The 23,148-nt window shown below is 40.7% G+C and overlaps 2 protein-coding genes across 3 annotated transcripts in view; one reads left to right on the forward strand and one right to left on the reverse strand.

Annotated features, from left to right (window-relative positions):
* Window positions 1-23,148, reverse strand: part of cog5 (component of oligomeric golgi complex 5) — a 177,067-nt gene that overhangs the window by 114,696 nt on the left and 39,223 nt on the right. Inside the window, exon 7 of one of the 2 annotated variants that reach the window (XM_038811337.1) lies at window positions 5,836-5,874. The exons of the other annotated variant lie outside the window; for it this stretch is intronic. Coding sequence (XP_038667265.1) covers window positions 5,836-5,874 — 39 coding nt within the window. The remainder of the gene's footprint in view (window positions 1-5,835; window positions 5,875-23,148) is intronic. 2 annotated transcript variants of the gene reach the window in all.
* gpr22a (G protein-coupled receptor 22a) lies at window positions 1,585-11,228 on the forward strand. Its single transcript, XM_038811343.1, has 4 exons — window positions 1,585-2,055; window positions 3,648-4,562; window positions 6,410-6,625; window positions 8,566-11,228. The coding sequence occupies exons 3-4, from the start codon at window positions 6,582-6,584 to the stop codon at window positions 9,833-9,835; spliced, it is 1,314 nt and encodes a 437-aa protein (XP_038667271.1). The 5' UTR covers window positions 1,585-2,055; window positions 3,648-4,562; window positions 6,410-6,581; the 3' UTR covers window positions 9,836-11,228.

Consider the following 23,148-nt stretch of genomic DNA (forward strand, 5'->3'; position numbering starts at 1 on the left):
CCCTGCCCTCACGGTATCACCCCTTTGTGCTTTCCCTCTACCCCTCTCTTCCTTTGCTCTGTAATTGCTTCAGGGTTGTTCTTCTCCAAGATCTTCGGGTTCCAATTAAAAGTCATTGGCCTGAAAAATTTACACCTTTTCACTCCCTATAGATGCTACCCAGCCTGAGTGCTTGCAGAATTTTCTGTTTTTATTTCACACAAATTATATTTACCTACCCCTTTACTTAAAAAATTCATATGTTTATATTGTGTCTCAAGTATCAAATAAAATAGTATTGCTATAATGTGCCTCTTTATCAAGAAATAGCGAACAGGTTGAGGGAAAAGAAAGAAAGAACGTGACCTAATAGAGGTCTTTAATGTTATGAAGGGGTTTGACAGATCAGATGTAAAGGTGTTTTCACTTGTGGGGGAGACCAGAGCTTTGGTCATATGTATAGGATAACCACAAATACCTAATAGGAAATTTAGGAGAAACTTCCCTACCCAGAGAGTGGTTACAGCGTGTAATTAATTCGCTGGCACAGGAAGTAGTTGAGGCAACTGAGGGGCATCTGGATAGATGGAGTTAGATGAAAAGAACTGGGAGATGGTTCATGTGGAGAATAAATACCAGTGTTGACCTCTTGGGCCTCTTTAGTAAATAATAAAAGACATATAACCTCAACACTTTTCTGCAATGAATTTCATCTGCCCTGTGTCAGCCCAGTCCATCAACCAGTCTAAGTTATTCATGGTTAATAATGTCTCCAGAGGTCCAGACTTCATCCTTGTAACAGTTATTCTATTAAACATGATCATCTCATTTTTTCAGGGCAATATCAAAGTTTGGCGCTTTACTGCTCCGGTACAGTAGCAATTAATCGATTGCCATGTTTAAGCCTGAAAGGTCTAGTATGTAACATTACCGCATTTTCTTAGAAATGCCATGCTAATTTCTGGAAATACAACACTTTGGTCATTTACCTTAATCTTTCACAGAATAACTAAAATAATTTTTTCTCTAATTGATCTTAAAACTCCTTTTAAAGTAAAATTAAACGTTATTTTTGCTGTCTTCATTTTGTTTTGTACATACCACACAATATTCAAATTTACAATCAATAACTTAGTGGGTATTATTAATGCTCTGAATGTTACGAATTATTAACATTTTCATCTCATACTATCAGATAAAACTTGGCAAGGGACAAGAATAAATAATTATCTTCAATTGCCGAACACAGTGTATGCAGACCTCCTATCATGAGATGTGGCAAATGTACAAAATATTTTCAGTGTAACTAGGCAACTAGACTAAATTATGGATAGAATGGTCATCACCAAAATAATTACCATCTCCCAGACAAGATGTAGAATTGTGTTGTAAAGATATAACCTGTGAAAAGAAGGTGAGCCACACTTGGCCACAATATTTAATTAGCTTAAAAAGAGCTTTAATTTCCAAAGGAAGACAATCAAATTTTAGCTATGGATTTTTGTTTTAATACTTTGCCGTCGATGCAGCTGATATTTTCTTTCCAGATTAGGTCAATTGTACCCCAAATGTATTTGTATCTTTGAAAGCATTTTCAGTTATCAAACCAAATATTTATTGAACTTGGAGAGAGAAAACACACCCCTTTGCACAAAGAATTGGACAAGTCCATTATGGCTAGCAAATCAAAACAAATGCATACACTGCAATTCTCTGCAGTAAAGAGAAGCAATGAGTCAAGCTGTCATTCAATGAATGCCGCCCACAATTACTTCATGCTGCCTTACCACTCCAAATGGGCTAAATCTGAATGTGATCTCCAGAGACAGAAGGCTGCAGCATGCTACTTTCGCTAGACATTTTCAGAAGCTTATTGATTTTTTTAGTTTAGAGAAGCAACAGCAATGTACTGTTGTAGGTTCACAAGCTCATCAATATTATATGCTAAAATAATGGCAGCAAAAGCAGGTTTTGTTTAAAGGATCAGCTTCAGAAATAATTCTTATGATACTCTTCATACTGTACTCTGCTATCAAAAGGATTGTGCATACAGAATGTTTTTGGTCTTCGGCTAAGGTAAGGTTCCTTTAATTTGCTGTGGTATCTAGTAGCTAAGGATGCACAATATTCGGATACTAATATTTGAACTGGTTTGTAATAAATGTTAATGTTTCTGACAAAATTTCAATAATGCAATATCAAATATATTTTCTGATAATTTTACTCTTCATTATATAACTAAGCTCCAAGTCGTAAATTCGAAAGGGTACTGATACTTTTATCCATGTCAATAAAATGAATGCTCACAAGTGCAAGTGTAATTGAATGTTGTTTTCTAATAATGAATCATTACACCTGCAATGAGCTTTGGTAACTACTCTTTAAATGGATAGACATCAATGCAATGGTTTTTTTCCAAAAACACATTTTAATTATCGCCTGGAAGGTTCCCTTACAAGAACATTTCAATTTCCTCTTTACTTGGATTTAAATGAGGAGAGTTCAGGATTAACTACAAGTTTACCCTCACTAGATCTGCCACAATGATTGTGTCCATTATACAAGGGAAATGAGCAATTCTGGTCCAAGCTGTTCAATGTTACATTTTATCATCTGACATTACAATAAGTTTCCATTTCATTTTATTCTTCATATCCTTGCAACATTAAGTTTTCGGAATTATCTTTGACAATTAGTTTGCAAAAAATATTTAACATCAAAAATAATTTTTAAACTCGTCTTATTTGCATTAAATCATTCACATTGACAAAATTACTTCTATTCACAAGTTTGTTAGTATCCATACAACACAATTTTACTGTTTTATACTTGGCATATCATGGCTTCCCTAAGATTTTAATTTATTACCCTTCTCTTCGAATTGTACATGATTCATTGATAGAATTTACCACTTTATTCTTGCATTGCCTCCTTCCTTACTTACCCTGTTATATTCAAAGTACTTTCCTTAGTTAGGAGGCTAGTCGTCTAATAATGTTTGGATCTTGCAACCTTGCAATGTATTCATGTCTCTCCTCAAATAACATGTTTGTAGGCACAAGGGTGATGAGAAGGCTTCCCCTACAGTTTGCTTTCCTTTCCTAGGACTCTTAGCCCGGTAAATCAGTTTCTTGAATAATGCCAAGTATGAAGTTCAATGAAAATCAGAATTCAAATTCTTTGAACCACTGTGTACTAGTTTGGTTTCCAGCCTTTTCCACCAGCAGGATCATCCGGTCCTTCCAAGTCCGGATCCCCCCCTCCAGCCCCACTGGCCAATGGTTCATCACTTTAGCCATGGAGAAACCCGCCACTGGGGAGGGGGTTGGGGGAGGGCAACAAATCCTGGCCAAAGTGTCTAATATACTGGTGTTACAGCTATCTAGTCACAAGATAACATACAAGTTCAACACAATCAGACTGAATGGAAATCAAGTAAACAGTTTTTCGTATAAAACCCAGCAACCTTTTTAAAATGTCTGCTGTTTTCAAAATAAGATAGTGAACATGCAAGTGCGTAATCTAGGAATGGGCATTTATTTAAGTGTGGGTTTAATAATCTCTAGCCTGAAAATGCCACACAAGAATCTTTAACAAGCAACCTTGGCTGGCCGTATTAGTTATACAGAACATTATTTGACCAAATGTGTTCTTTTTCATTTTTGTAGGAAATTTGAAAATTAAACTACGCAGAAGGACACAATAGTTATGAATATATCTATAGACTGCAGAGAAATTCAAAAGCCCCATCACTGATGTCATGCATGTGCCACCAGCTGAAGAGGGTCGCATAAATGGTCCAGATTTTTATGAAATTATATGGAACATTCTGGTATTATGAAGAAACCTATTACAATTTGAAAGCATCCATCACCTATTTTGACCTTGAAACGGCATTAAGAATATCAGATACTTTCATGCTCCTCGTTGACATTTTATTGAAATGCTGTGGGAAGCCCCTTGAGACATTAAAAAAAAACTGGAACCATAAGAGAAACAAGGACAGAATCTGGAAACAGCCACTCAAACAGCTAATTTAGTTTCCTGTAAACCAGTCCAGGTTTTTTACTACATAAAACTAATTTTTGCATCCTAATTATGCAAACTACTTTCAAATCTCATTAGAGAGAAAAAAACATTCATATTCACCAACTGAAGAATCTCAAAGGAGTGTATAGATGCTATCATATGATTAGTATTTAACACATAGCATTGTTTGGAACTTGAAAAGAATTTCAAAAGGATGTTGAAATCGGATAGAATTCGAACACAGAATCTGTGGTGAAAACCCAGTTTATATTTCTTGAGTGGCTGAAGCACCAATACGTTGACATTTATACTATTAATTGAAAAACTGACCAGAACAGCTTTTCAGAACATAAATTAAGATTCTCATAGTTAAATGGATACAATGAATGGGATACAAATAGTTGAGCTTTAGGGTCTAAAGTCAGATACCATATTACAAGAATGATGCCAAATCAAGTATGTTACTTTAATTTTATGACATTGCTTATCAGATTCATCAAATCAACTTGAATATGGTAGGTGCCTTAGAAGCTACAGAAAATTCTCAGGAAAAGGTAAGTCACAAAATAAACTACCTGCTGTTAAAAATATACTGCAAGGACAAGTCATTTTGAAATATATTTCTCGATTAGTTAACTTCTGTACATTTTCTCAGGGTCTGTGCCCAAATAATCCTGAAAATTTAAAAATATTTTAACTCTTTCTGGAATAGCCATCGTCTAAATCTAGCCTGGAACATTTTTCTCTTCGTACTGTTGTTAAAGTGTAAATTGCTCCGCCTGACATAATTTAGGACATGGTTAACCTTCATCTGTTCTAAAGTAATTCCCTGTCAAATTATGGTGCAGTTATGAAACAACTCAGGAGTTACATGCAGGAAATTAATTTCATACAATGTTATTTCAAGATCATTCATTCACATCAAATATAAATTGTTCCATGGTTTACAAGAATTCAGTAGATTTTCAGATATCTGTTGGGAATACTAATTCCAACAAGATTAATTAGTTCAGCTGCATATTAGAAGGTGATTTTCATGGATTGTTCCAAAATTTAATGTCAGCTGCAGGTAATTTTTCCCTCTTGACATTACGCAGAAGGAACTTCAGTGGCCTGGAAAACTAATTCCGTATGTGTGTAATGTCAATTTTTTCCACTATGATAAGAATTCCATTAATTCAATACAATAAACTTCAAAACAAGAAGCAGCTTCTGATGTGTACTTTACTCTCTAAGACTTCTACAAAGTGATGCATGATCAATGCATTTTACATCCTGCTTTTCTCAAACCCCAGTTGTAGATTCCCAATGTAACACAAATTCTCCCTCCAGCGTAACAATACATCTCAATAATACTGCTGCTGGAAGGGATGCTTATTCCAACCTCCCTTTCATTCTGAAAGTAATCCAACACCTAAAAGTGATAATAGGTGGCAACTTCCAAACAACAACCACAACCATTAATAATTATATATAGCCTTTTTAACAAAGTAAAACCTACCAAGGCACTTTACTTGAGCATTATCAAACAAAATGTGCCACCGAACAATTAAAGGAGATATTAAGGCCAGGTGACCAGAAGCTTGGCCAAAAAAGGTAAAGCAGGAAAGAGGTTTAGAGAGGGAATTCCAGAAGTTAGGATCTTGGTAGTTGAAAGCACAGCCACCAATGGTGAAGCAATTAAAATGCTAGAAGCCAGGCTTGGAGGAGCGCAGGTACATTGGAAGCGTTGTGGAGCTGGAGAAAGAAGATCAGAGATATGAAGGGACAAGGCCGTGGAGAGATATAAAAACAAAGTGAACACTGAAAAAGGTTGAGCTAACTCACCACCCAGAAACGCTGCACATTTTTCTTGCGGAAGTGAGGCTGGAAATGAAAAGCACACAGAGAGGAGCAAACTTACATGATCCAGAAATCGGAGGAAAATGGATACAAAAAGGAATGTGGGTTAATCACAAATATGAGTGAGGGAGAATTCTAGGTCAGATATATTAAGGAGAAGGCAAAGAGATTTTGCTGTTATGCTGAGAGCAAATTGTTATTGTTTGCCATCATTCCAGCCATTAAAGTGACACCAACTTTTGCCATCCACACATGTGCAATTAAATGCAAAATTCCTAATGCTCGATGGTCCTCCAAAGAGTCTGCTGACCCCCCCCCCCTAAAAAATAAGGGGATGTCTTGTTAACAAGGTGTAACTGGGTTTTCAATAGTGTACAAAATCTGAAGTATTTGAGAAACCTGCTGGTCTGACAAACTGGATTTCATATCTGTGTAATGTAATTTTCTTTCTATGATGATAAAAATTCCATAATATCAATCTAATAAACTTTAAAACATGGTTATTTTTAATATTTCAGCTTCTAATGTGTATGTCCAAATCTTTATTTCACTCTCTAAGATTTCTAAAAAGTGATGGATGATCAATACATTTTACTTCCTGGTTTGCTGTTTATGAGAATTCTTCGATGTGATTGGCAGCCTATCTTGCTTGATGAAATCATTTAGCTGGATGCCTGGAGACGCCATGACTTGGTGCCAGATTTAAATTAATATTAGAAAAATGGAAATCCATGGCACAGAGATCGCAATATCTTTGTGGGCATCATTCTTCAAGGTCAGTGGCAAGCACACTTTGCTGTTTGCAAAATCTAGGCCATTGAGCAAATATATTGTGTTTGGTTTTTCTGAAGCCATCAACTCCAAATCCTCCCGCTTCTACTATATTAACTTGTGAATACATACATTATGATTACTAAAAAGAGCAACAGGACTAGATTAGATTAGAGCCCTATATTTTAATTGAAAAAAATTAAAAATAGATGGTGTACACTATTTATGCAAATATTTATGGTGCAAAAAATAATATGTTCAAACAACCAAATCAGTGTTGATTTATTTTTGCAATTCTTCCATCATTGCAGACTTCTTTATATCCATGATTAACGTACATCTCCCAACTTGTGTTGATATCTAATTATGGCCAGAAGAGGGCAGCAACATAACACCTTTAAAAATTCCCACTTTTTTAAAATATTGTACTTTTTTTTTCAAAACAGTTGTTTATTTATACACATTTAGTTCATGAAGGTGCACCTGGGTAGCAATAAAGAACAGTACCCCTCACCAATTGTTTCTCTTCCTACCTCAGTGACACAGGTGGTCACCACTGCTGAGATTAGCTAACCTAAGAACCAGCAGATTTCCATGGATCAGACAATCTAATGTGGTGCATTTGACCACTCTGGTATCAAAATAATTGCTGAGAGAATTTTTTTAATGAGAACATCGAAACAAGTTAAGGTATGTATTTTAACAAGGAGCAGGAGAAGGCCAACTATACCATAGTTGATTTTATTGTGGTCTTGACTCTACCATCTGCCCCCCCCATAACTGTCAACTCCCCAGTCTATCAAAAATCTATCCAACTCAGCCTTTACTAGATTCAGTGCCATCAAGCCAAAAATACGTTCTGCCTACCACACAAATGAGTAATATGGTAAATGAATTTCAGTGCCAGCGTGATACTAGATATTTATCAATATCTTATATGGCATTTTAATATATATATGCCATATGTTCTAACCATTTGTGGATCATAACAAATAGAATGTCCCTTTGGCTATTTGCAAAAGGCAAAGTACTGACTGTACTCAACTAGCACCCCATGCATGCAAAACTCAGAACTTAAGTGTCCAACATTGGATGTGATTCTGCGATTGGACACTTGCTAAACAATCCTGACTGCTAAGAATTACACTGCCAACCAATTTAAGATGATCAGTCAGGTTCAGAGTATGGTTCACTTACATGTGCCAGAAGTTACATATATTGACACACAGGGCCCTGTACTTTGTGAACAAAAAGAACGTTGCCTCACATTGTACCTTTTGCAACTGAACAAAAGTTTTTTTGGGAGGGAAATCAACCATTCCCTGGATCATTCCTCAAGGCAATGCATTAACCAAACATAGTCGACCTGCCTGACTTGACAGTTAACTTTTCCCTGTTGCATTCTCCACAGCAATGCCTCTACCAATAGAGTCTACTTTTCAACCAATCAGCACCCTCTTTTATGCAATATGAAGTGTTGTTCCCTCGGATAGTTAATATTCTTGCGAATTGGTCCTGATTAGCGCAAGAAGTGGCACAGTGGTTAGCACAATTGCCTCACAGCACCAGGGATCCGGGTTCAGTTCTGGCCTTGGGTTACTGGTCTGTGTGGAGTTTACACATTTTTCCCATGTCTGCTTGTGTTAACTCCAGGTGCTCCAGTTTCCTCCCACAGTCCAAAGATGTGCAGGTTAGGTAGATTGGCCACGCTGAATTGCTCCTTAGTGTCCAAACATTAGGTGGGGTTACTGGGTTCAAGGGATAGGGTGGGGGAATGCGCTTAGGTAAGGTGTACCTTTAAAGGGTTGGTGAAGACTCGATGGGCCAAAAGGCCTCCTTCTGCCCTTTAAGGATTCTTAGATTTTATGATACGTTTCGACAGCATGGCTAAATTTTATACAAGTAAAACAGTAGAACTTAAATACTCTTTGTTTACATTTTCAGGATTGATCAAAATCATCACCTACAAAGAATGTGTCTTCATCTTATTTTACAAGTCGCCATGCAGTCAGAAATAAATTTGACAGTTCAAGATGAGATTTATAATATCAACGGCAATGCGTATTGGACTCTTCCTTATCCAGCAAGTTTTCAGGCATCCCTCACTGGATTTTTCTTACTAGAAATTGTGTTAGGACTAAGCAGCAACTTGACAGTATTGGCACTTTACTGTATGAAGTCAAACCTGATTAATTCAGTCAGTAATATCATCACTATGAATTTGCACATACTGGATGTTGTTATATGTATTGGATGCATTCCCCTTACAATAATTGTTACGCTTATTTCACTAGAAAGCAAAACAGCTTTGATTTGCAATTTCCATGAAGCTTGTATTTCTTTTGCTAGTGTAGCAACGGCAGTAAATGTTCTTGCAATCACTCTTGATCGTTATGACATTTCAGTTAAGCCAGCCACTCGGATTTTGACCATGAGAAGAGCAATAACGTTACTAACATCCGTGTGGATTGTATCCCTTTCCGCATTTACAATTCCTTTTATTGAAGTCAGTTTTTTCAATCTACAAAGCAATGAAAACACCTGGCAAAATAATACACTCTTGTGCATTGGTGTAAATGAATACCACAAGGAATTGGGAATATATTACCACCTTCTAATGCAGATTCCCATCTTTATTTTCACTGTTATCGTAATGTTGATAACCTACAGAAAAATACTTCAAGCGCTGAACATTAGAATAGGCTCACGGTTTTCAACTAGGCAGAAAAAAACAAAGGGAAAAAAGACTGTGCCATTAACCATACAACACGAGAATACTAATCAATCAGAAAGTAACAGAAGACACAATGCAATATTAGGAGTAAGAACTTCAGTCTCAGTAATAATTGCCCTAAGAAGAGCTGTTAAGCGCCATCGTGAAAGGCGGGAACGACAAAAAAGGGTTTTCAGAATGTCACTTTTAATTATTTCATCATTTCTTATTTGTTGGACACCCATATCAGTTTTAAATACTGTTATATTGTATAAAGGTCTAGATGATGTAATGGTAAAATTAAGATTGTGCTTTCTAATCATGGCTTATGGAACAACTATATTCCATCCTCTACTATACGCATTTGCACGACAAAAATTCCAAAAGGTCCTCAAAAATAAAATGAAAAAGAAAGTGGTCTCTATTATTGAGGCTGATCCCAACCCAAACAATCCAGTAATCCACAATTCCTGGCTATACCTCAAAAGAAACAAAAGATAATTTTTAATAAAAATAAATTGAGACAAAAAGTTCTGTTTCAGAGACTAAAAGCAGCTAATATGGATCAACTGGTCGGTCTTCATCAGATGCTGGGGAGAAAATAAGTTGCACCCCTTGTAAAATGCATAAATGAAAAAGATAATTTGCCATTGATGTGTGGGGACAGACTACATTAAAAGTACAAAGTTGATTTGAAAATCAAATAACTAGGTGAAGACGCAAATATGTCACCTAATTATAATAAATGTTACGCCACAACATTATACAGCTTTACTCAATTTTCTAGTTCATACAACTGATTTTCCCCACTTATCTAAAATACTCATACCATTGTAATTAAACCATTCAGATTGTACTATTTCATTGGGTAATGTTTTGAATTTTCCCTTGAACAGTTCACTTATGAATAATGTGGAAGTCATGCAAGCATTGTGGTTCAAGGCAAGTGTAGAACAGAAAGAAAATGGAAAGGAGCAACTTAGAAAATAATGCCTTACTCAGGCCATCATCCACCTCCACATCCAACTGATCACCCTCCACCACCTCCATGACACACCTGGTCCATTCCTCAGACATCCCAATACCCCTTTCCTAGAGCATTTTTCCATGCAAGCACAGGAAATGCAATATTGTTTTACCTACTCCATTCTCACCATCCAAATACTCCTTTCAAGTAAAACAACAATTTGATTGTACTTATTTCAATTTAATATACTATATTTGCTGATCAACTCTGGAGAGACAAATCCAATCTGAGTTACATTGCTATCACCTCCATTCAGTCCACAAACTTCACCCCCCTTCGATCCCAATTGCCTTTCATTTTAACTTGCTCCCACTCCGAGCTTTCTGTCCTAGTCTGTCTCAAAGTTCCAATGAAGCTCAAAACAAGCTAGAGGAAGAGCACTTCCATCTTTCGTCCGAACGCTTTACATCCCTGTGGATTCAACAGAGTTCAACAACTTTAGATCCAAACCTCTGCCCCATTTTGATTCCATGCTTTCGCTGGTTTGGTCTTTTTTTCATCAACTATCCTGCTGTTCAAAGTTCTTTTAGATACATATTTTGTTTCTTTACTGTCTCATTACTACTCTTTTTGATCTTGCCCCAAAATTACCGGTCATTTAATCTCTCCTGCTTTCCATTCACAGGCTTTCCCTTTTGTCCTTTTTCCCCACACTGCATACCTAAAAGCTTCAAAGTCACATCCACATTGGTTACAGATAAAGCTTCAGTACGACATATAACACCATAAAATACCAGTCTTGAATCACAAAGGCTGGGGCTGGTTTAGCTAGGGGCTGGTTTAGCTCACTGGGCTAAATCGCTGGCTTTTAAAGCAGACCAAGCAGGCCAGCAGCATGGTTCGATTCCCATACCAGCCTCCCCGGACAGGCGCCGGAATGTGGCTACTAGGGGCTTTTCACAGTAACTTCATTGAAGCCTACTTGTGACAATAAACGATTTTCATTTTCATTTCATTTTCAAAGGAGAGAAGTATTGCTTTAATCTCAAGAGTCTTCCAATGAAATAGAAAAAACCTCTTATTCGTATCATGCCTTCCACAACCATGGCACAATCCAAAGTGGTATAGTGAATGAAATATTTTGAAGTTGCAATGGCAGAAGCATGGCAACCAATTACACACATAATGTTTAAGCTCCCACAACAGCAATGTGATAATGATAAGATCTTCTGTTTTGTGATGTTGATTGAATAACTATTTGCCAGGACACCAGGGATAATATCCCTCCTCTACTTCAAAAATAGCACCAGGAATCTTTTATGTCACCTGAGAAGGCAAGAAAGGCCTTGATAGAACGTCGAGGCAATAGTTCTACCAACAGAGCCATGAATTGGAAACTTAAGCCACATCTGACCCAAGAACTGAATTTAAAAGATCATTCTGTATGGGAACCAAAGCTCAAGGGTAAGCAATCAAGTACCTGCCAACAACAAAGAATTATCAGAATTACTGCGGTTACATTATCTGAATTGTAAGAAAGGTCGTAATTTCCATGTTACCTGTACAAGTTCCTGCAACTAGTATTCACAAGTGATTTGTCGGCCATGTCCAAATTGAAGTCAACTCAATTACTTTTCCACAATTATTAAGAGGGTAAATCTATTCATAATTTGAAATATTACTGCTCAACACCAGAATTGTATCCAAATAGTCCATGGTTCAATTATAACCCCCAATTAAGAGGAGTCAGTTGCGTAGTTCTGATGCCAACAGACTAGCAATTCATAGGCCGAGGCAAATGCTCTAGAGGCGGGAGTTCAAATCTCACCACAGCAGCTAATGGAAATTAAATTAAATTCGTGAAATCTGGAATCTGGAATTGAAAGAAGGAGCGGCAGTGGTGAAATTACGAAACAATGAAACTATCATGAAATTATGAAACTATTGAGTCCAAAAAGCCAATCTGGTTCACAGGCATCGTTTAGGGAAGAAAATCTGCGATCCTACATGTAACTCAAGGCCCAAAGCAATGTGGTTAATTCTTAACTGACTGTTGAATTGGCCTATCAAGCCAGTTCAAGGACAATTGGGGATGTTGAACAAATGTTGGCACAAGGCATGAAAGAATTTTTTAAAACTTCCAAATTCAACATAGTGAAGGTAAAGGGACAACTTTGCATTAATACAGCACCCATTGTGCCTTCAGGATGTTCCAAAGTGCTCCACAGCCAATTACTCACTTAGGAACTGTGGCTACTGTTTTATAATAAATGTTGCAACCAATTATTAACATTTAAAAAGTGAGACCAGCAGCCAGAGAATGTGTTTTGGTGGTGTCTTTAAGACAAGAATGTAGGCTGGGAGATTGACATAAATCCTTGTTCTTCTTCAAATAATGCTTTGGAATCATATACATCCACCAGAACAGGTAGATGAGACCACCTTTAACTTATCCAAAAAAGGACACTTCCAGCAATGTAGCATCTCATCAATATTACAGGAAAGTCAGTTTAGATTACATATATAAGGCTTAACACAAGCTTCAGAATCAATGGTCAGATTCAGCTTCAACAGAGTCAAATCCAACAGATATGTAAACATATACTCATACAACATTTATCCCTGTGAACCCATTTTGAACATCATAAATGAGAAGCCCCACAATCAAACACAACATATAAGAGCCGAAGAAATAGGGATTAATTCTAGAGTTGTTCCTTTCATAAGCCATATTTGGCAAACAACTGCAGAACCAAATCAAGTCTGAGGAATGTATTAATCTGCTCGGAGCTTGGGTCCTATGCCCCTGGGTTAGAAGGCTTTAGGTTCAGTTCCAGTACAAGCAGCCAACTTCAAAACCTCGGTTGAAGGAATAGTTCAGCGTTGGAGTGTTCAAATCAGACATTAAAGCAATATCACATCAAGCAAGGTACTTAAAGGTCCCATGGTTCAAAGAAGAGCTGGTAGTTCTGCGAATGTCTTGCCTGACTTTCCTCCCTCAATCAATGCCACTAAAATCAAGACTAGCAGAACATCGGATTTCTGTTGATAGTGTTATCAACGGCGCAGAATGATTGCCACATCTGCCTTCTTAAAAACATTCAATGCATGATGTTGTGATAAACTTTGAGATATTTGGATAAATACTGTATGTTAAAAGACGCTGTATAAATGCTAGTTCGTTGGATAAATGTTACTATATTAAAACTTCCCACAATGTTATTTTCACTGAAATTCTACCTTAGATTTCACCTCAGATTATGTTGATGGAGGAAGTGCAAATAGAAAAAAAAGTTAGATATTTTGTAGTTCAACCAGATTTCAGATACGTATCAACTAAATAAATTGGATATTTCAATCTCAAAATAAACAGCAAATATGCTAACGTACCGCTTCCCTGTCTGATCAGTAGAACTGATCAAATTTTATGAGTCAAAATATGCAATCACATCTATTTACTGGCGCAAAGGGATCAGGAGGCGTCAATACAGTACAGGTAATCAGATTGGAATGAAAGTAAATAAATGCCAACAATTTGTAGTCAGCAATAAATAGTGATAAAATGTTTCACAGACAAATTTTAGGTATTTTCTTTCCTTTGCCAGTGATCAATAAGTTTGGATGTTGATGCATGCATTTTCTTTACTCTTGGGGTGATTGACTCAATTATTATAATTCAGCAGCAAGCTTTTGTAAACAGTAATTATAAAACTTTTAATTGACGGGCGGCACGGTGGCGCAACGGTTAGCACTGCTGCCTCACGGCCCCTGATTCAATCCCGGCCCGGGGTCACTGTGTGTGGAGTTTGCACATTCTCCCAGTGTTTGCATGGGTCTCACTCCCACAACCCAAAGATGTGCAGAGTAGGTGGATTGGCCATGTAAATTGTCCCTTAATTGGAAAAATATAATTGGGCACTTTTAAATTTAAAATTTTTTTTAATTGACTCAGTCTCTATTTTGGTGTACACCTGATGTTTCTTAGTTCAGTTGATATTTTGGCTGGAATACAAGGATTCCTGTAGTTGACCTACCCACTGGTGCATTTCTCAGATGAACTTGAAGGTGGGGAGAGGAGAGAGAATCCTTCGTTCTCGTTCAAGATATTGCCGTGAGATACTTATTGCTGCTTAGCTGATTACTGGCTTTACTTGCAGTACACTCACTCGGATGGAATTCTCTTGAAAGCCAGTTTGAGTTCTCCAAATATCTTTTCCTTTTCTTATCATGTGACCTCACATGAAATGTCAAGTCACTTTCCAAAGTAGGTGCTGTGGTAAACCAATAAGCCATCTAGGTTGCCTTTTCCCCACCTGTGGTTTTGGTCAGCCAACATGCCTTTGTTGGAAACAGCAAATCAGCAGTGTTACAATGTCTCTGGCAAGGAGCCTTGTTGACCTTTCAGCGAGTAACATCAGGAGAATGTTCTCTTTGTTCCCTCTAGAGATAAGGTGGTTTCTTAATCCACAAAATATGTCTAGTGACCCCCTGAAGCCATCTTGGTTTTTAGTCTTTTAAACAGCTTAAAGATTTATAAATATTGTCATGCCAGTACGTGACATGACCAATCAAAAATACATATAAAGCAGAGGTGAACAAAGCGGATGTGAACAAGCTAATTAGACCTCTGCTTTTCTTTAACTTGGAGGATAAGAGTACAAAGTTTACAAGTCTTAAGCAAGGTTAAATGTGAAACAGATATCTAAAGGTATCTGATTCAGGTTCAGTTAACATTTTAAAACAGAATTTGATCAAAATCCGGTGGGGTAAGGCAATAAGTATTTCAGATATAGCAACAGCAATTTGCCTTTGTGCTTTATGTTGTTTTCAAACAATTTCTATGATTTCATTATTCTTACTATTCCTTATAATTTCTTCTGTAACTCCAAGTCAAAGTTGCATCTTCTTTACATCTATAAAATGCAATATCTTTGCTAGTTTAGAAAACCTTCACACCAACTTGTAAACAAAACTGATGGCAGACAGGATTTCAGCTCAGTATATGAAGAGATTTGTAAGGGTGTCCTAAATATTGGGAATGTTAGTGCTACATGTATTTTTTTTTGCGCAAAATGTGCTATTCTTTCTTGTTATTGAAGTAAGAGCTCCATTACATCTGTTCAGTGGGGGCGGATTCTGCATTTTCTGATAAGTGGTAGTTAGGCAGCATGGGCGAGGAATGATCTAATATCTGGGGGTGGAAAGCATTGGTTCAACTCCTGCTCAGTGTGGGGTAGGAGAGAGAGGGAGAAAACAATTCTTTGATGTATCAATCACCTTCTTTCAATTCCTTCCTTGGTCTTTTTGAAAAGTTTTCCCTGCGTCAATTTGCCATCACAGAATAATACACCACAGAAGAGGCCTGTCGGCCCATCAAGTCTGCACTGAGATATGAAAAAACACCAGGCCTGCCTACCTAATCCCATTTGTCAGCACTTGGCTCATAGCCTTGAATGTTATGACAAGCCAAGTGCTCATGCAGGTACTTTTTAAAGGATGCGAGGAAATGCCTCTACCGCCCTCTCAGGCAGTACATTCCAGACCGTCACCACCCTCTGAGTAAAAAAGGTTTCCCTCAAATCCCCTTAAACCTCCTCCCCGTTTCCCCCTCATCCCTTGGCCTTCCTCCTTTCCCCCCCCCCCCCCCCCCCCCCCCCACCCTCCTCCTCCCAAGGTCTGTGTAACATCACTCCAGGTAATGGGGCTATGTCGGTAATGTTGCCATTCCGTAGGATTGGGCTTCGAGTTGACACCCAACGCTCCCTCCTCCCAGTCAGTGCCCATAGATAGGGCCCTGGGGTTCGTCTCAGGACGGAGGGGCAGCTGGATCGAGCCTCAGCTGCCCCTGCGTCATCTGGCTCTGCCAGTCCTGGCAGCTCTCCAATGTTTGCAGCATTGTGTCAACACCCTCAGCGATACTCCTCAGTGACTGAGGCATGCTCTGGAGCACCTCAGCTCTATGCACCCGAGACTGGGACATGCTCCCCAGCGCCACGGTTATAATGCCCACCTCAGACTGGGACATCTCTGCACCGCCTCATCAAGGTCCACCTGGTACTGGGTGACGTCTCCCAGTGACTGGGATATGCTGTCGAGGCGTTCCGCCATGCCATTACCAACTGACCAAGCCGTGGCTCAAGCTGACGACGATGTGCACCAGGATCTCCACTGCGGTCGCCATCCTAACAGTGTTAGCCTAGCTGCCTCGCATTGCCGGCACCATCGCCTGCACCATAGCCTTTAGGACTCCTCTATGGACCTGCTGGAGTGTCGCTGACATCCTCCTCTCAATGTCACAGCACTATCGTCTGTACCAGCTCCAGGTAAACCTGGTCCAGAGGCACAGCATCTGACTGGGACCCAGCTGGGTCCTGGGATCCAGTAGACCTCTGATTGCTGTCTCGCCTGGGATTTCCTGCCTCCACCTGATGTGTATCTGCAACTATGTGGTGCCAGAATATGCCCCAGAAGCCTGTCCACTACTTTTGCCCACCAAGGTGTATGTCTCAGCGCTTGTGGAGGGTGGGGAATGATAGCCTTGCCGCAACGTTTATGGTGGCATCCTTAGAGGCGTCAGGGGGGAGGGGGGAAAAAAAAAAGAGAGAAAAAGAAAGAGAGGCAGCACGGTAGCATTGTGGATAACACAATCGCTTCACAGCTCCAGGGTCCCAGGTTCGATTCCAGCTTGGGTCACTGTCTGTGCGGAGTCTGCACATCCTCCCCGTGTGTGCGTGGGTTTCCTCCGGGTGCTCCGGTTTCCTCCCAGAGTCCAAAGATGTGCAGGTTAGGTGGATTGGCCATGATAAATTGCCCTTAGTGTCCAAAATTGCCCTTAGTGTTGGGTGGGGTTACTGGGTTATGGGGATAGGGTGGAAGTGTTAACCTTGGGTAGGGTGCTCTTTCCAGGAGCCGGTGCAGACTCGATGGGCCGAATGGCCTCCTTCTGCACTGTAAATTCTATAAAATTCTATTAAAAAATTCTATAAAAAGAAAAAGAGAGAGAAAAAGAAAAAGAGAGAGAGAAAAAAGAGAAAGAGAGAGAGAGAGAGAGAGGAGGGTTCCGGCCCTGTGGCTGATCCGCCATGACCCTCGGGGAACAAGGCATCCCATCTGCCCAGGTCGGTATTGCCAAATCATGGGGCTGGTCAACTCGGCGGCTGAGCTGAGTGGTGTTGGATGTGCAGGATCAGCTTAAGTACTGCTCTCCCTTGTTGGCAGGGAACTGGCGAGGGCGGTCCCGGTGGATCAGCTGGCGGAACCATGAGTTGTGGCGAGAAGTCAGTGGGGCCTCATTAAGTGGACCAATTAACGTTTTATAGTGGTGCCAGCCTTGCTGGGCCAAGCATCAGAAAGCTCGCAGCAGTTCCCGCTCACTACCAAACTGAGAAACATTTTGGTTTATGTTCACCGTAACCATATAGATGCAGTAACTTTAGAAATCAGTAATTATCTCAGTGGTTTGAATTAATAAAATGTTATTCATTAAATCATAAGTGAACTTGTACACTAAAAATATATAGTATGTCAGCTTAGATGTTTTGTACAGTTGAGTAAAATGGTGAGAACGCACAATTTACAACATTATTTCAATCCATGTGTCATAAATGCTTCTTCAAAAGAAAATTTCCGTAAAGTTAAAACAGCCTGTGGCAAGCAGCATATTCAGATCTCAGTGGGCAAGATTCAAATCATATCCAAGTCTAGAAAGGAGCAGACAATATTGATGTCGAGGAGTTGTATGTAATACAGGAACAACCTGTCACGGTAAAGTAACTCCAATTCCCAGCAACAAACAGGCTGGGCCCAATTTCCACTTTTTTAAAACATAAATTTAGAGTACCCAATTATTTTTTTTTCCAATTAAGGGGCAATTTAGTGTGGCCAATCCACCCACCCTGCACATCTTTGGGTTGTGGGGGTGAAACCCACGCAGACACGAGGAGAATGTGCAAACTCCACACGGACAGTGACCTAGGGCCGAGATTGAACCCGGGTCCTCAGCGCCGTAGGTAGCAGTGTTAACCACTCTGCCGCGTGCCGCCCTTCGACTTATTTTTTAACCAATTTTGTGTTTTTATTTTAATTTGTTTTAAATTTTTGTTTCCCTTTTTAATAATATTTTTTTAATGACTGGATGGACACGTTTTACTTAAACATTAGTACGAACTACACCTGGCCTTGTTCACATTGTGGATATGGGTGATGCACAGATTACACCACATACTAACTAAACCATGTATATTTTATCATGATGAGTGACAAAGAACTGGAGGCCACATAAGAAAACTTTTTGTTTTCCTTTTATGTATTAAGTTAGGGTGATCTGGAGTGCACTGTATTGCAGATTTAATGATAACTTTCAAAATAAATATTTGAAGGGGAAGATTTCTGCTGGGCCAAGAGGAAACAACAGAGGAGTGGAACTAATTGGATAGCTGTTTGAGGGAGTGCCCTGGCACAATGAGCAAAATGCCTTCTGTCCTATATCACTCTATGGTTTAAGTCATGAAACAGTTATGGGTCATGGGAACACTTTTCCCTCATCTAGATACTCAGAGGGAAATACAACAATCGGATAAGATTTGATAATGATCGAAAGAGAAAAATAGCCCAAATGTTTTCTTACTTAATGTTGCCAAAAAAGACAACATCCACTTTTGGTTCCTGTCTCCATTTAAAATTGAATTAATTTCTTCACTCCGCTATTGACAGCCACTTATTTAGCCATTATAGTCCCATCTTCCTCATTCTACCCTTTCTGTGAGGGCCACAAAGAGTCCAGCACGAGTTTGTCGAGTCAAACAAAAAGTAATTTTTATTTACAACAATATTTACACAGCACTGGCAGTTCATTACTTATTCTCTCTAGCCGGTACCACACTAGCCAGCTATTTATACAACTGAAAGGTTAATGATCTCTCTTTGGGGAGATCCTATTCCTCAAGAGGCAGCATTGGGTAACCAAATGTCCCCAAACAATAGGAGTCAAAGTCGAGAACCTCCATCATCACGGTGTCCCTATTTTCATGGGGCTCTGTAGAGACCCGAGCAGTCTGTAAGCGTGGTGTCAAAGGCTGATCTGGAGGATTTGCATGCACTGGATCTGGATCCGATAACTGCTGCGGCTGGAGAAGCGATTTCCAGGGATGAGGAATCTGCTGAAGAAACCATCTCCTGGGCCTAATGTGGTCTAGATTCCCATGTTGAACATGACCCTGGACTTGCACCTGGTAAGAGATCAGCCCCAGTTGTTGAAGGATAACGTCGGAGACCCACTGAGCACTGCCAGTAAAATTGCAAACAATCACCACGTCTCCGGGTACAAACTGCCGGACAGACTGATGTTGAAATGAAATAAAAATAAAAATCACTTATTGCCACAAGTAGGCTTCAATGAAGTTACTGTGAAAAGCCCCTAGTCACCACATTCCGGCGCCTGTTCGGGGAGGTTGGTACAGGAATTGAACCCATGCTGCTGGCCTGCCTTGGTCTGCTTTAAAAGCCAGCTATTTAGCCCAGTGCTAAACCAGCCGGGCAATGTCGCTGATTACAGCGTACTTTCGTACCAATGTCTGGAAAAATCATGCTGAGATGGGTACGAAGTCAGCGGCCCAATAGTGCTGTGGGAGTTACCCCAGTCAGTGCATGCGGAGTGGTTCTATGCTGTTTACCAGGCATGCTGTATCTGTCAGCAATCGCCTGTTTACCAGTCATGCTGTATCTGCCAGCAATCGCCTGTTTACCAGTCATGCTATATCTGTGCAGCAACCGCATGGGGTATGGGGCAGTGCAAATATGCTGTATCCCATTCATCTTCATAACCACCGAACTCTTCACTCGTGAAAGGAGTGCCATTGTCAGTGACAAGCACGTGGGGGAGACCGCATGCGCAAAAAGATAACTGCATCTTCTCTATAGTCACGGTCTTATGTCCCTCGAGCCATCAATCAGTAAGAGGAACATGGATCCCTGAAAAGGACAGAAAAAATTGGTATATATCTTTCCCCAAGGCCAAGCTGGCCATTCCCAGTGATGCAAGGGCATGGCTGGTGGAAGCTCCTGATGCTCCTGGTAAACAGAGCAGTGCTGGGCTATCTTCGCAATGGCAGCGTCGAGGCCCAGCCACTGGACATAACACCGCGTCAACATCTTCACTTTGCTCACGCCCGGATGAGCGGTGTAGAGGTCCTTTAGGATCAGTTCCTACCTTTTATCTGGGACGATCCCCCCCATAGCAGGTTACCGTCTTTGACACTGAATTCTGACAGCCTGAAGGAAAATGCCCGCAACTTGTCTTGGAGCTGACTATGCTGCCCACCGTATAAGATCATGTGTTGAACCTCGGAAAGGATCGGGTCTGTCTGGGTCCACTCATGGTCATGCCATGACAGGTAACGAGTTCATAAAAGTCAGAGTCGCCACCAACTCGACTGTCGTGTGGGTCATCGAGGGCCAGTCGACAAAGGCAACTGACTCAGTGCATCAGCATTCGTAAACTGCATCCCAGCTTATGCTCCAGAGAATACTTGTATACAGCGAGCAGCAAAGTCCAGCACTGGATCCGGACGGAAGCAATGGCCGAAATTGGCTCATCCTTCTTGGTATCTTCCCAGTACCTCAGTCAAGCCACCAGAACCCATTTGGAGAATGTGCTCCCATTGCAGCTGCAAATGGTGCAACCAGTCCCGACCCAACTAGAACATAGAACATACAGTGCAGAAGGAGGCCATTCGGCCCATCGAGTCTGCACCGACCCATTTAAGCCCTCACTTCCACCCTATCCCTGTAACCCAATAACTCCTCCTAACCTTTTTTGGACACTAAGGGCAATTTAGCATGGCCATTCCACCTAACCTGTACGTCTTTGGACTGTGGGAGGAAACCGGAGCACCCGGAGGAAAGCCACGCAGACACAGGGAGAACGTGCAGATTCCACACAGACAGACAGTGACCCAGCAGGGAATCGAACCTGGGACCCTGGCGCTGTGAAGCCACAGTGCTATCCAGTAATGCTACCGTGCTGCCCAAACTGGCTGGGTCCTTCGCCTTGCACCACAATGAGCAAGAGGTGCCCCGGCGGGCATTCGTAAATGACAGGGGTCATCATAGTCCCAGCAATGTCTAACAGTTCCCCTCTATAGGTGGCCAACCTGGCTTGTATATCAGTCAAACCAAGGATCAGCACCCACAGGTCCTACGTTTACCTGGCTCTTCATCCATGGGTTCTGGAGAAGGCTCTCTTCGAGATGGAACTTCCAACCATCACCAGCGTGACCCCTTACAGCACCCTATCCAAGACACGATGCGCGTACGGGGAGGTGCTTCCAGACGGGAAGAGGTGCGCCCCAGGGCATTCACCTCCATTCCTTGGAACTCCTGCACTCCCTGTTCTGCGCTTTCTCAGGACAACACTATCTGAATGGCCTGTTGAAAAGTTAACGCCAGCTCGGCTGACAGTTTCCTCTGGATGGCTGTATTGTTGATGCCACAAACCAACCGGTCTTGTAACAGTGCAATATTCATAGTACTCCGCAATCCTGCATGGCCTGGATAAGTACTCGGCAATGGATTCCTTCGGGGTCACCTCTGCAGTGTTAAACCGGTAACGTAGGACTATCACGGAAGGTGTTGGGTTAAAATGTCGTCCCACCAAAATTGCAAGTTCATCAAACATTTTCGTGTCAGGTGAGGCAGGGTATGCAAGGCTTTTTATCACCCCAATCGTTTGCGTGCCAAAGATGATTAGTAAAATGACCACATTGGTTGTTTATGGTGAGGTTATTCACCCGGAAGAAGTAACGCAATCTTTGTGCATACTGGTTCTAATCCTCCAGCGCAGCATCAAATATATCCAAAAAGATGCATGGTGCAACAGAAGAAGTAGAAAAACTTCCAATGTGTATCCAAGAAAAGATCAGGGAAGTGGCTTCAGCAGTGTGGACAGCTATCCAATTTTAACCCTGGTTGTGAGTTTTGTGAGGGCCACAAAGAGTCCAGCACTGGTTTGTTGAGTCAAACGTAAAGTAACTTTTATTTACAACAATATCTACACAGCGGCAGTAGTTTACTGCTGGTACCCTCTCTCTAGCCGGTACCACACTGTCCAGCTCTATTTATACAACTGAAAGGTTAATGACTGCTTCCCCTCCACCCTTCTCCACATCAACTCCCTAAATAACATTCAACTATTGGCTTTTAATTTCCCAATCTAATCTTTTTTTTTTAAAATAAACATTTTAATGAGGTATTTTTGGTATAGTGACAACAAAATAAACACTATACATGAAACCATAAACATAGTGTAAAAGCCATTTACCTCGCATACAGGTCCCGCCCTTATTGACCCCCTGCTCTAATCTAAACTACTCCTCCCCCCCCCCCCGCCATCTGCTGACGATTAATTTCCTGCAAAGAAGTCGACGAACGGTTGCCACCTCCGGGTGAACCCTAACAGTGACCATCTCAAGGCAAACTTGATTTTCTCCAAACAGAGAAAGCTAGCCATGTCCGATAGCCAGGTCTCCAACTTCTGGGGCCTTGAGTCCCTCCAAGCTAATAGTATCCCTTTCCGGGCTACCAGGGAAGCAAAGGCCAGGACGTCTGCCTCTTTCTCCTCCTGGACTCCCGGGTCTTCCAACACCCTGAAAATCGGCACCTCTGGACTCAGCGGCACCCTTGGACATGACGTCCGCAAACCCCTGCCAAAAACCCCTAAACTTTGGGCATGTCCAAACCATGTGGACATGGTTCGCTGGGCCTCCCGCACATTTTGCACACCTGTCCTCCACCCCAAAGCAGCCGGGCCACTGTCATGTGAGCCTGTTGAACAACCTTAAATTGTATCAGG

The sequence above is a fragment of the Scyliorhinus canicula genome, chromosome 11 (genome assembly GCF_902713615.1).
Source record: "Scyliorhinus canicula chromosome 11, sScyCan1.1, whole genome shotgun sequence".
NCBI classification, from domain to species: domain Eukaryota; kingdom Metazoa; phylum Chordata; class Chondrichthyes; order Carcharhiniformes; family Scyliorhinidae; genus Scyliorhinus; species Scyliorhinus canicula.

Excerpts from the sequence above, each read along its gene's own strand:
- gpr22a (XM_038811343.1), top strand. The coding sequence starts at position 6,582 with ATGGCACAGAGATCGCAATATCTTTGTGGGCATCATTCTTCAAG. Across the intron at positions 6,626-8,565 it reads TGTGGGCATCATTCTTCAAG|GATTGATCAAAATCATCACC; the intron begins GTCAGTGGCAAG and ends TTACATTTTCAG.